General features: G+C 44.9%; 1 protein-coding gene across 2 annotated transcripts in view; it reads right to left on the bottom strand.

Annotated features, from left to right (window-relative positions):
* LOC116943137 (protein jagged-1b-like) overlaps positions 1-14,244 on the bottom strand; it is a 126,669-nt gene that overhangs the window by 67,211 nt on the left and 45,214 nt on the right. For both annotated transcript variants that reach the window (XM_032955716.1, XM_032955717.1), the window contains exons 4-5: positions 6,399-6,695; positions 4,295-4,355 (exon numbers count right to left, since the gene is read on the bottom strand). In XM_032955716.1, coding sequence (XP_032811607.1) covers positions 4,295-4,355; positions 6,399-6,695 — 358 coding nt within the window. The remainder of the gene's footprint in view (positions 1-4,294; positions 4,356-6,398; positions 6,696-14,244) is intronic.

Here is a 14,244-nt window from a genome sequence, read left to right as displayed (position 1 = left end):
TCTACTGAGTCTCACGACTCTCGATTTAAAGCTTTCGTGACTGCAAGGATTCATCTTCTTTGGTCCTTTCGGTAAAGTCACGTAACTTTACCGAAAGAACCAAAGAAGAAGTCTCACGACTCCTTTCAGTTGGGTCCTGCCAAAGGATGTTTGGGCCAATTTTCCCCAAGATAATTTTACATGTAGGAGGTTATAGAATTGTACAGTGACCCCCCCGACCCCCACACACAGGAGAGAATAACACTGAAACTGCTACACAGGTGGGCCGGAAACCTATTTTCTGAACTGCTCCCCTCGTCTCCACCCTCACCACAGGTGATCCTTCCTGTGCATATGATCTCCGTGTAATCCATTAAACCCCAGGCCTCCTAAACGCTCACACTTGGCATTGTTATAAAAATACCAATGTCAAAGGGCGTGCTCAATAAAAGTTCAAACGCAACGTCACGTTTAGGATTGGCCAGGTTGCCAAATTGACAGGCCGAACAATCGCACGTGCGAAATCGCTGGAGTGTCCAAATTTGTGTGAACTATAAACAGTCGCCTGTTTGCAGTCACAGAGAAATGAGAATATTTGTGCTGATACTATCTATTCAACACGGGATTTCCCATGAGATTGGTCGAATCAGTTGAAGGTAGCCTGAGGTCACTGAACGTTTAACAGACTGGTGATATTTAATCAGGCGATATATGAACCTTATGGCGGGACCCCGGGGTCCCATAAGCCCCCGGCTCTCGCATAAACTGCGTTGCGACGTCATTTTTTGCCTGTTAAAGGTGAACGACAAGGCGATCTATTCCTCTCGACGAGCTTTACACGATGCGCTAATCAAAGTTTCAAAGTTTTGTTTCTTCTGCGCATTCGTCCTCGCTGCGCTTGGACGACACGACAACAGAATGATCCGCGCCAGGTGGGTCGTGGCGTTTGTGTGCACTGTGGGACGGAGTCGCCAAAAATACATTAATTAATTACGATTTTGACTTCCGTTTATTCGGAACCCCGGGGTGCCGCCATAAGGTTCATATGTGCGTGTGTGTGTATATATATATTATTTGACGAAACAGATAATGCTTTCTCCATTATATAAGTTTGTCCATGCTTCTCCAAACCAATTTGTGGAAAATATCAAATCAAGTCGCAAAGAATAACTTTGGAGAAAGCATGTCACCTTGGCTGACTTTGCTTTTCAATGTATGTTGGTTCAGTCTTTTCTTCATTTAGTCTTCAGTGTGGCTGTGTCCTTTTGTGAAATGTTTTTTAATTAGTTAATGCACAGCTGCGAAGTGAACTATTATATCGCAGGATCACGAGAGATGGCGGCGGCGGACTTTGAAGGCCCTCATCCAGCAGTGAATTGACAATGGTTGATAATGATGATGCTGATGAAAGCACGCGATATTTACGCCGACATTTTTTTGTTGCCGAATTTAAAACCCCCCCTAAATGTTGAAACTCATTGGATAATTATGTCCGAACACAAGGTGTTGGATGCATTTGTATTACCATTAAATGTACCTCCTCACCAATAATCCACAGTAGCAAAATCTGAGTCTCGTTGAAAACCCTCCCCCCACCAACCGTATGTTGTCAACGGGTGCCCGGTTACAAACACGCTGTGCGAGTAGCACGCAACAGAGCACACGAAGCGGGGGGGAAGGCGGGGGGGGCGGGGGGAAGGCGGGGGGGGCGGGGGGAAGGCGGGGGGGGCGGGGGGAAGGCGGGGGGGAGCGGGGGGGGGAAGGTGGGGGGGAGAAGGCGGGGGGGAGCGGGGGGAAGGCGGGGGGGGGGCGGGGGGGGGCGGGGGGGGGGGCGGGGGGGGCGGGGGGGGGCGGGGGGGGCGGGGGGGAAGGCGGGGGGGAAGGCGGGGGGGGCGGGGGGGGCGGGGGGGAGTGGGGGGGGCGGCGGGGGAGGGAGCGGGGCGGGGAGCCGGTGGGGGGAGAGTCGGCAAAGTGAAAGAAGCGAGTCGGGCTAAGAAACAATACCATCTCATTTGACCGAACCCTCCTCTCACAAGGCCATTAGCGTCTTGGCCACAGTCGATCGGATTACTGGGGTTCTGTACCTACCTACTCGCAAGTCGGTTTCACTTAGCTTCATTGGCTCTTAAATATTTATGCCTGTTACTGCACCGAGCGAAGCATACATTACGGTGCATTAATTTTCATACTTTTACACGGGGCGTGTATAATTATTTCAAGGCAGCACGGGTGTAATAGTTTACGATATTTGTTCTGTCCGTGCGTGCGTTACAATATTGTCATTATTTGTGCAAAACAGACACAGAGTTGTGAAATAAATGTTGCATTTGTACATATTCATTCTATAATTTTTTTATGTTGATTTAGCTCTCTTAAATTGTTATGTTGACACCATTTTAAACTAAAGACATAGTATGCTGGTGAATGCCGTGGAGCCCTCATGAAGGTAAAATATTGCTTCTCATCTTGAAGCTTTGGCTGACTTTTTGCACTTTGTGCATATTCCGATGGGCTGTGTGATGACACAGTGCTGAGCGCAGTGCGCTATGATCCAGGCGACCTGAGTTCAATTCCCAGACAGCTGACATCAGTGGCAAGTGATATCTGAACCCACACTGACCAAAGTGGTGAAGCATGGTCAAACAATCCCCATGGCAAAAGAGCTGTAAATTATTATTGTTTTGCATGCTCCAATAGCTGTGCTCACTTACAATAAATTACGGCGATGGTCATCGTATTAATTCATTATATTGGTTATTATGATCGCAGTGAAACTGATGGAAAGAATGACTCTTTGGTTCTTTCGGTAAAGTCACATAAAAAGAAAATAAATTAAATAATAGAATTTGACGTTTCGATTTCAACACAAGCAGTCGCCATCAGGTAGAGCTAAATTTGAGAGACAAAACACAGAGACACGGAGACACACAAACAGACACACAAGCAGAGAGAGACAACACAGAGACACAGAGAGAGACACACCACATAGACACACAGAGACCCCATGCCTCTGTGTCGAGGCCTTAAATAGAGAGAGAGGGAGGGGGACAGAGAGAGAGGTGGGTCTGCTGCAGCAGAGAAATTAGCATGTCACTGAAAGACCCAACAAGAGTGGTACATTTTAGAGAGAGTTGTGTGGAAATCCAACCCGAGGCGACCAAGGGAGAGAAAGAGCGAATGGACCTATGAGAGCCTGGTAAATTTTAGAGAGAGAAATCGGCAGTTTGAGAAAACAAAATTCAGCATTTTTTTTGGAAATGTAATGCAATGCAACACAGAGAGTGTGCTAACACACAGTTAATGCATAGCCTGGTTGATTACGATCTCCAAAAATTGCTAAAATTAGAAGTTAAGTGTGAAATTTGACAGAGACGGAGAGATGTGTGGAAATCCACCCCGAAGCGGTCGGGGGAGAGAAAGAGCGAATGGACCTCTCTATTTAAGGCCTCGACACAGAGGCATTGGGTCTCTGTGTGTCTGTTGTGTCTCTCTGTGTCTCTGTGTTGTCTCTCTCTGCTTGTGTGTCTGTTTGTGTGTCTCTGTGTCTGTGTTTTGTCTCTCTCTCAAATTTAGTTCCACCTGATGACGACTGCTTGTGTTGCAATCGAAACGGCGAATTCTATTATTTAATTTATTTTATTTCTATGTGACTTTACCGAAAGAACCAAAGAGTAATCCCTGCAATCATGAAAGCTTCAAATCAAGTTTGATGGAAAGAACACACCAAGCTTGATAGCCCTTGGAGTGGGAAGCCAAGTCGCTAATACTCTTCCCACTTGGGCATAAGGGTAATGGCATGGATTCTCAGTATACACGGTGATCTTTGCATCTCACTTGCAAATAATATTCCAGTATCTGCTTTGAAACTGGCATCAGGGTTTTCTGTTGGTAAGCGCAGGACGCCCTCTGACGCGTTTCCGAGTGGCGCCGCGCGCTGTTCTGCATGACGCCCAGCGTGTCGCATCCACACATGACGGAGTTTTTTTCTGGGCAAGCAACGTGGCGCGAAACGTTAGACGCCGTGCCGAACGCAGCACCTCTAATTAGCACAGTTAGCTACGTACAGTTGGCTTCGTATGGTTGGCTATGTACGGGGCGAAAGAAATTCAACATACATACGTACGTACATATGAACAACATGCGGGACAACCCGGAAATGCATCGGAGGGCGCCACGGTGGCTCAACCGCGAAAAAAGGTGCAGGAAGTCGCTCACTTTTGTCTAAAGCAATGGCATTTACTCGAGAACGTACTTCATAATTTAATAATTTAATTTATTTATCCATCTCGGAAAAGTTACAAGACGCTCGACTCACTTGCATTCCCCTGGATTGTCACACTGCCCGTGCTCGGTGCTGCATCCTTGTCTGCAAATGGCTGAAAAAAGAAAACGGACACAAAGGCAGAGGTTCGACTGTGTTCACACACACAAGACTAAACTAAGCAGACATTAACAATGTCACTGGACAGGGCAAACAGTGCACTGAGTTGGGAGGCTTTTACTCTCATATGCTAGTCAGAGCGGGAGATGAATGTGTAAACTAAACACCGTGCGCACGTGCGTGTGTGCACATGCGCGAACGTGTGTAGATTGTTTTGATACAAAGTTTTTTTTATGGGTTTCTTTGTATCAATGGCAGGCTCATTTCTTAATTTACACGTTCATAAGCATGGCTATTGTGAACAACACATATTGTGGGCGTTTTAATTGGGTAGAGAACAGTCTACTGTTGGAGATCAGTTGCAGCAGGGATGAGCGCATTGCCACTATGATCCCAGCAAACTTGAGTTTAATTATGGGCCGATTTATTTTTTATCTATTAAAACGCTAATGCAACAGCAGGCACATCTAACCCTTTCGTTCATTATTCGTATACAGTAAATGTGAAACTATATCGAGTGAAGCACTAAGATGTCTTCACAATACCATCGGCTTTCATTATCAAGAGCCCCACCAGAGGCTGTACAAGTCAGAGCGAATCCAGGTGTTTCCAAGCACATTATAAGCAGACGTGCCTTGTGAACGCTCCCTTGCAGATGTAAAAAAAAATCCCAGTGTGGCATTCAAACTGCATGCCCTCAAATTAACCTTCCACAATAGACTGTGGGCATGATAGGCGAATACCTCATACTGACTATAATCACCCAGGAATGTCTGTCCTTAACGCTTGTGACGTCACTCCACATCGACTAGCCCCCCTCATATATATTCATGAGCAGGTGCCATCCTCCAAATGGACCCCCCCCCCATTATTACCTACTATAATGAGCCAAGAATGTCTGTGTGCAACGCTCGTGACGTCACCCCACGTTAACCAGCCCCCCTCATTAATAATCATAAGGTGACGTCCTCCAAATGGACACCCCCCCATTCATAATAATTAGCGGCTGACGTCACTCCACATGGGGGGCGAGGCGCCTCCTTCCCCCTCCTCGGCGTCAACTTACAACCCTCACTACAAAGGTAGAACCCTCACATCATGCCATCTCCGTGATGCTGTTGAGACATCAAAGTAAAAAGGACATCATGATGAACAAGGGATTAAAATCTTAAAATGAAATAGGTCTGTGTCACCGCGCCCTTACAAATTGCACACGCATTAATGCAATGAATATCACGTCGCGATGTGCTTTTCACTTGCAAGTTTCAGGTTGCCCGTCCAAAGACGGGCAAAGGGCTAGTTGGTCAATATTGGCATTAGCTACTATAGGCAGATACACCTGTGTGTGATTAAGCGGACGTGTATTTGTCATGCCTCGGCACTTAGTCACCAATGACAGACAACAAGAAAAATCGAAACCCATCACGTAAATAAATATTTCAATAAACCTGGCCTAGCCCGACTCGCATGATAAACGTCTATAAATATGCCGAATGAGTGACACGCGGGCACACCCTCATTGGAGACCGTGAAGGAGGTTTGTCTCACATTGGGAGGAGGCTCGGGTCTCTTCCAGGACACTGCTCACTTGATGCGTTACTCTAAAACCAAGAACGCCGCTGAAGAGGCAACAAGAAGGGCGACGGAGATGCCACTGGAGCAGGGATTAGGGGTAGACGGAATAACGAGGGTGAGATGGGAGGGGTGTGGTGGAACCAGATTCAAGGATAGTGGGTGTAACTGGAGAAGATGCGCGGAATAGAAGCATGTGGAGAAATAAAATGTGAGCAACCAACTCCATGCAAGTCTATGGGTCTCTCTGTAAGTCTGTAGGTCTCTACATAAGTCTGTGGGTCCCTATGCAAGGACAGCGGGCGTGACTACAGAAGAGGCACGGAATAGAAGCACACATACATAGTAGAAACAACATTGAGTAGCCGACCGACCGCATGCAATAATCGGGCTTCTGTTCTTTAACAAAGGAGGAGAGACGATAACCGACGACGATAATAGCACGGCAACGACGAACAGGACCAACCTTTCTTGCAGTCGCCGCCGGTCCAGCCGTCGAGGCAGACCTTGTTGCCGTTGGAGTCACACGCGTAGTGGCCGAAGTAGTCGTCGCGCGGCTTGCACAGCTTGGTGCAGTTGGTGCTGAAGTAGTGCTCGTCGCACATCACCCGCAGACGGTAGTCCACTGTGACGGCGCGCGCGCCCACCGCTGAGTGGTTGTGCCACTGGTCGCCTGGGTTGATCATGCCCGAGTAGGTGACCCGCGTGATCAGCTGCGTGCCGGACCCCGTGTTGCCGCCGCTGCTGCCGCTGGCGCCACCAGCTTCCGGAGGAAAACGGACAGAACAGCGACGACGACAACGGGTTTAATTCGGCGGTCGGGGAAGGCGAGCGGTGCGCTGGGCCACACCGAACTGAAGTGGCTTGGTCAAGTACGGTCAATAAGGCCCCATGATGCGAAATGGCATGTGGGGAGGCCCTAAGCGAGCAGTGGATTATGAACGGGCTGGAAAATTATGATCACCGAGTCCTGGGTCACAAAAAGTCTCAATGGCCTTTTATCATCAACAGCCATAGTCAATCCACTGCTGCATCATAGCCTCCCAAAATTGCTGCCACTTTTCATGAACCTGTGATGTAAATAATCCGCTTAACACCTGCACAAGAGCTGATTTCATCAGTCCGTCTGTACAGTCGATGTCCTTTTGGATGGGTTCCATCGCTTAAGGGCCACTCCGTCATTATTCTATACCATCGGCGATCAACCCCTTCAAGCAATGGCTTTTGCCCAAGCTAACCTGGTTCTCACCTGGTTATAAATAAAGATTACCTACCTGGCTAGAAGAGTCTCAGGGCTCAAAAGAGCGTGTGAGTTAAATGGCTATGTGTACCCACGCATGCAATTTAATTCTGTGGTCGGATTTGCACATGAGTTCTGATAATGTGGCCTCAGATCACTTATTTCATTACGGAGTGACTTTTTTCTCATGAAATATTCTGCTGAGAGATGACAAAAACCCACACCATGCATGTGCCTGGCGCTGCACTGCTCCACCTATAAAACAGACTTTAGGTGATGACCAAGGGGACCTGAAACCCACTCAAATTCATATTTAGATCATGTGGGCCCATGAGTCTTGATACATCTACAAAACCCTTGATAGATATGGATGTTTCAAAGGTAGCTGCCTGGATAATTATTAAATTACTCCAATCGATTAATATGTGAATAAAACCTGCACTAAAGTCCACAAACACCAAAAATATGCCACGTTTCAAGTGCTAGTCAATAAAATATTGACACCAAATTCAATAATGCGTGATATGAGAAACATTAAAACAACATACCTGATAAAGTTTTATTTGTATTTTCATGCGTATACAGTTTTTTTTCAGAAAACAACCTGACTTTATTGTTCTAGTGCGCACAATAATTTGTGCAGTGGAATTTTGGAACAAAGTAAAATAATAAGGTATTTGCCTACCCGCACCTGCTTCAAGAAAAAAATGTGCGCTTGCCAAAAGCACATAAACGAAATGTTTTACAGGGTGTAAATCAGTGACTCGAGAGGCGTGAAGTCTGCCCATCACATGACTTCCAGGGTAGTAGTAAATTACCTGCACTGTCGCAAAAAGGACCCGTTCCATTTTCTCATTAACAGACCCACAATTGCACTCCCAACAAAGTGCATTCCAGCGTCTGTAACATGCGCAAGCAAGAGGCACCTCCACACATAAACCGGTTTCAAACTGCTGGCGACAGGACAGCTGCACGATTTTGGACGTACATTTATCCTACACCTTAAATGCGTGGGTAATCGTTCGTATGATCATGAAGGTTTTCTGTCTGTTACTTGGGCATAATATTTCAACCAATTAGGACTGTAATTGGGATGAACAAAAAAATGGTTGGCCACTTTTTTTTTCATGAGGGAGAAATACCGTGGTGTCGGACATACTCAGACGAACTGACTTAAAAAAAAAATCCAAACTGAGATGGTGATGGCGCATTCCATTTCGTGTGTGTGTATCAAACCATTAATTTCAAACCTGCACATCACATTAACATGCCGTACGCAGATTCCATAAATAAGCTATCTATTCTGAAACTATAATCACCTTAAATGTGTGCCATTAGAACATTTTTCGACATTTTCGCCGTGAAATTGCCTAGTTTGTGGAACTGCCCAAGAGCGAGTAGATTTTCGAGAAGGCTGATGGGGGCAGGCACAAAACGCGGGCACAGTCCCGAGCTTGGCAAGCAAGTCTAACCAGTGTCCGTTAAACTCACACCCGTTGCGCATGACACCGGGAGACGTGAGCAAGGAATCCCTGCGAGAGGAGGAATTAGCTGGAGCCACTGGCAGGAGATAACAGGGTGGAGACAGGATGGATGGGAGATGCAGAGCGCAGAGGCAAGCAGCCTTGAAGAGGCCTGTGCAGCTGTTACGGAAAATCTTGAGCGAAATGTTTGAGAGCCAGGGATCGGCCCCGATTAATTAAAGAACACTGCAGTGCTGTGTGCTCTGACAGCGCCGTTAACATACTACAGAACACTGCTGCCACTTACATCTAGCAGTGCATGGGACTGCTGGATGATGTAAAAGGAACCCCCCCCCCCATCAGATTCCCTGAGGGTCACTAAAAATTGCAGCATACTCGTGGCGATCTTCTTATTGAGGACATTGCTGCTAACACCCACGAGTCCACTCATAAACTGTTAGGTCAATGAACAATAGGTTAGTGTACTTTTTGCCAAAGTAAGGGACAAATTAAATGTTATACTTTCGTTTTTTTCCATCAACTCACTAATATTGAGAAGTTGGTTTAATCATCGGTGGCTGAGCCCTGAATTCTGAATTTCAACATTGCCAGCTTCGTGCTTTGATCCCTGATCCACCAGCCCTCCTTGGTTTCGCAGTACTTATAAACAATTTAATTCACTTGGCATGCTTTTGCAGTTTTGAAGCTAATTTATAAACTATGTACAAAACTATGCAACAAAAAGGCAGTAAACGTGTTCATTAATAAAAAAAACAATAATCTAAAATGCACTTTAGCTGATGTTCATCGGTTATTCTGCCCATTTAAAACTGTATTTCATTATTTTTGCTTTCAGTTTTAGACTTGTGAAAGCAAGTGTTTGAACATCACTTGAAAATCACATTGACGATATCGTAAACTGTGGACTAAAGAGGAAGTCGTAAAAACGTGCATTATTGCTCAAACCCTAGAGTATTTAGCAACCTTCAGCTATACTTCCTAACAGGGTATTGCAAATATAGCCTGTAATGGCCTTTAACAAATCAAGTCCTTATTTATTTTAAGGAACACTTCTCGAAAGACACAAGGGACGGTCAACTGTGCATTAAAAAAAGATATAACTTATATTCACGTGGAAACCAAAAAACTCCATAATGTATCACTATTTCACAAGTAAATATATATTTAGTGCTACTTTATTCTAAAAATGCACCAGTGTAGAACTATTGCTTGAGCTACACGTCATTTACACAAGGCATCGTGTTCTTCCGTTACTGAAGTTTCAATGTCCGTTGCTGGTCGTTAATCGCAGTGAGTAATTAGCAATGCACGTGACAACTTCCAGTGCCCAAAAATAACTAGAAAAACTCACTAAACTAAGGGATTCAGCGCTCTTCTGCTGCTGCACGGCTGGTGCGGAGAGGTGAATGAGACTTCTGGGTAACCACTGCCACTTTACACTGGCACATTCCAGCCAAGTCCACGGGAGACCTGTCCCCTTTGGTGGACTCTTCTCAGTCGTTACCATGGGAAATACACGCAGAGGATACTTGATAGGACTGACGTGGGCACTCACACTTACATAGAAAATTAATACTTTCGAAGAAATGCTTTCAGATGCTACCTGACCTATGTATATAGAAGCATTTTTTTAAAATAGTGTTGGATGATATTTAATGAATATTCATAATTTATTGCACAAACGCTAACGTTAGTATAATTGCTTTCATTTATGTTAATATTTGGTATATTCACCTAGTCTTCAAAAAGTTATTCCGCAAAATGCCACAAGGCACTTTAGCCAACGTTGTTACGACAACGTGCGTTAGAACGTGACCTTTACCGAGGAAATGCTACCCAAAATCCCTTCTAGCACTGCGTTCAAACGACAAGCCGAAACAAAATTTATTTTATTTCATCTTATAAAGTATGCGCACCAGCGGAACTAAACATTCCATTCGTGACAAGAAACAAAAAATAATATATATTACCTACGCGGTGAAGTTCTTTGAATCACACGTACACACCACACACACACATTTATGATTAAGAATGTTAGCACTCACTTATCGTATGAGTAGAGAACATAGAAAGATAAATGCCAACAATGACATCATCTCATATTTGGGCAATTTGATTATAAATGAAGAACAATGAATACATAATAATAACTCTCCCGCAAGTGCTTGATGAGTTTTTTTTTTATTTTATTTTATTTGCCACCACAATACAGGGACGCTGCCATGGTGTGATGGGTGCAAAGCAGACGACTTGCGAGCCAGAGGTCGCCGGTTCGATTCAACCTCTCGGCACGGCAGTTGAAACAGTGGTTAACTACCTCGCCGGGTATGCAAGAGGTTTGTAGGTTCGATCCTGATCCTGCATGTTCTCTGTCCCAATGGTCACGTGGATTTTATTCCGGGTCCACCGGTTTTTCCCTCCAAGTTTAAGAACGTGCGTTTAGAGTATTGGACTGCTATACATTTACACGTGATAAGCCACTTCGTTGAGCTATCATTTGTGGTCAGGTTGCAATCTGAAAAAGAGATACATAGCTCAGTGGGGCTTACCTGGTAAAAAAAAAAAACCACCTCGCTGCCCCCAGGCTATGTCCACCAAGTGGTAAAAAAGACAGCTGGTCAATTGGCAGGCCGTGCCTGGTGGGGTAAATGTTCCCGCTCCCCCCTCTTTCAAGACATTTGGCCAACCTGGAAGAATGGCGAAAAACCCTCAACAGAGGACCTCTCTAGGGCTCCATCGAGTGGAGGCCTTTCTGCCAACAGTGGAGTGAGCAAGAAATTACAGGACTGCACCTTTACATATTTTTTTTATTTAAAACTTTCGTGACTGCAGGAATTCATATTCTTGGTTCTTTCGGCAATGTCACGTAGATAGAAAATAAAATAAAGAAAAAATAAATGAAAAAATAAAGCAAAAAACACGAATTTTTCATCACAACACAAGCGGTCTTCATCAGGTGGAGAGAAGACCGCGTGTGTTGCGATCAAAACGTCGTAGGTTTTTTGCTTTTATTTTTAATTTATTTTTAATTTAAATTACCGAAAAAACCAATATATTTTTTTAATATATAAAGCATCTTGAATTGAGGGAATTCATTGGAAATGACAGTCTTAAACCGAATAAATACCAAAGCTCAGCCAGGTGAACTCACCAACAGTGGCTATATGTTCTACTCTGGCTATTGGCCTTTTTTTAATTACCAATATTTTGATTCAAAACAGGTGGCTATGTCAATGCCCATGCATGTCTAGGAAGCAACCCGAGAGCCAGCACGAAATAATGCTCACGTCAATTATTTACACAGGGAAAGCCTCAATGAGTCGCATGACTCTTATTGAGGAGGGTAAAGTATGGGTACTCACACCTCTTGCGAGACATCTGGCCAGCCAGCATGGAAGAGTAGACCGAATACCCTCGAGAGGAGCCTCTCGAGAGCTCCCTCAAGCAATTGCGGGCCTGCAGCTGCACCTTTTGACAATGCACCCTAAGGTTAAAATGTATGCATCGCGTGGCAGACTGACAAGGAGAACGTCAGGATACTGCCAGTTAAGCACTTGTGTCCTATGTCAGGTCGCTGGCAGGTGAATCCCACCTTAATCTCTACACAGAGACACGCCTCCGAAAAGTTCACAAACACGGAGTGACACGATCAGCACTTTGGGGAGAAAACTCCAATGAGCTAAGTGCGGAGATTTAATAGCAAGCAGCACCAGGGCGGTTATAATGAGAGTGCCACTGGTAGAGAGGTGGCTGATCAGCTTAGCAGGCTCATGCCAAAGTCACTGTTCTGGGTGCTAGGGCATGCCCTGCCCTTGCAGATTGCTCACCTTGTTTTGGCGACAACAAAGCAAAAGCCAGGACCAATGCTTGTTGCCTTTACTCAATTTGCCGATGACCAAAGCCACCCTGAGTGCACAGGAATCTCGTGAGATCTAAGCAGGCGTCGAGCCTGGTTGGCAGTCGCATTGGGTGACCACCGAAGGCTTGGCATGTGTTTTAGCCGCGGGGCTGCGAGGTGGCCAAAAGATGGCAGCGCTGAATGCTGTCCCCTTAAGTGTGCAGGTATTCTCTGGGTACTCCAGTTTCTTACCCATTCGTCAAACACTCTTTAATGAATATGGTCAAATATCACGTCGCACTCTCCGGAAAAAAGATTCACGAAACTCAGCGAGGCATTCCCTGTGTAAAATAACTGACGTGATTATTCATTCATGCTGGCACTGACTGGTTCCTAGACATGTATGGGCATTCACATTGTCACCTGTTTTAAATAAAAACTTTGAAAAAAATTCTAATAAATGATGCCCATAGCCTAGGTAGAAAATATAGCCACTGTTATGTCAGTGAGTTTAATTTGGCTGAGCTTTGGTATTCACTCAGTTTAAGACTGTCAATTCCAATGAATTCCCTCAATTCGAAACGCTCTTTGTAAAAAAAGGTAAAGGTGGAGCCCTGCAATTCTTTGCTCACACCACTTCTGGCGAAAAGGCCTCCACTCGCGGGAGCTCTAGAGGGCCCTTTGTCAATGGTGTTTTGACCTACTCTTCCATTATGTCTTGGAAGGGGTGGGAGTTGGCACACTTTAGCCCACCAGACGCGACTTTCCAATTGACTACTTTGTGGAGTACCCCATTCATACCGCTGGGTGGGCAAGCGGCGGGGGGTGCGATTTAAGAAACGTGCACCGTTGTTTCAAATGCCACTACCCGGAGATCATATCGAACAATTCCCGCATCATAACCATTCAGCCAGGGCAGAATGCCAATTCAAGATACACTAATAATAGAGGTTTTCTTTGGGTTAGATTGCGTAAATATATAAATGTGTCTTTAAAACCCGGCACCACCCGACACAGCCAACTAGTAACGGTTGTCACGTAAACAGAACGTGCCAATTCGTCACTGGTACAGCAGACCGGTGTGTTGTAAAGCCAAGCCGCAACATTTACAATCTGAGTTCGACGTTTCGCCAGTAATTACAACTAGCTTCATTAAGCGACAGCCAGAAAAAAAAACCTCTTATGAATTATATTGGTCGTGAAAGCCTACGTGTCAAGATAATCTATTAAACATATAAATGAATGACTGAAACATGAACCAGATGAAAGTGATCCAGTGAAAATGCGTCGATATTTCCGTTCCTGTAGCGGATAATACTATGTAACACAATTTTTGTTCCTGGGTAGTAAGTGTTATTTCGTAATTGCTGATGCCTAAAAAGTATAGAAAATGGCTATTATTCCCCACAAACTTTCCTATTGTGACCAAGATAGTGATATTTTGAAATGTACCTATTATCAATGATAAAAGGGACGACTTTCTGTCTTTTGGTTCACATAAAGTCAGAAAAAAAATACATGAATCAAAATGAACATGTATTTATATCAAAGTAATACAAAAAATACTACAAAAGATTTCGAAGTGAGTAGTTTTTAGAGATTTACGATTATACGGTAAATCACTTTCACGAATCAGCCCCCAAATGTAGTCTCCCATCATGTTCTCGTTATACTGTTCTTGGTAGCGGCGTTCAAAGTCCAGTATATCCTGGTGGAAGTGCTCACCTTGCTCCTCCGAGTACACTCCCAT

This window comes from Petromyzon marinus, chromosome 17 (assembly GCF_048934315.1).
Source record: "Petromyzon marinus isolate PM22_M1 ecotype Great Lakes invasive population chromosome 17, UKy_Petmar_22M1.pri1.0, whole genome shotgun sequence".
NCBI lineage: Eukaryota > Metazoa > Chordata > Hyperoartia > Petromyzontiformes > Petromyzontidae > Petromyzon > Petromyzon marinus.
Note: the sequence above shows the minus strand (reverse complement) of the source record. Positions and strands in the feature narration are given on the sequence as shown.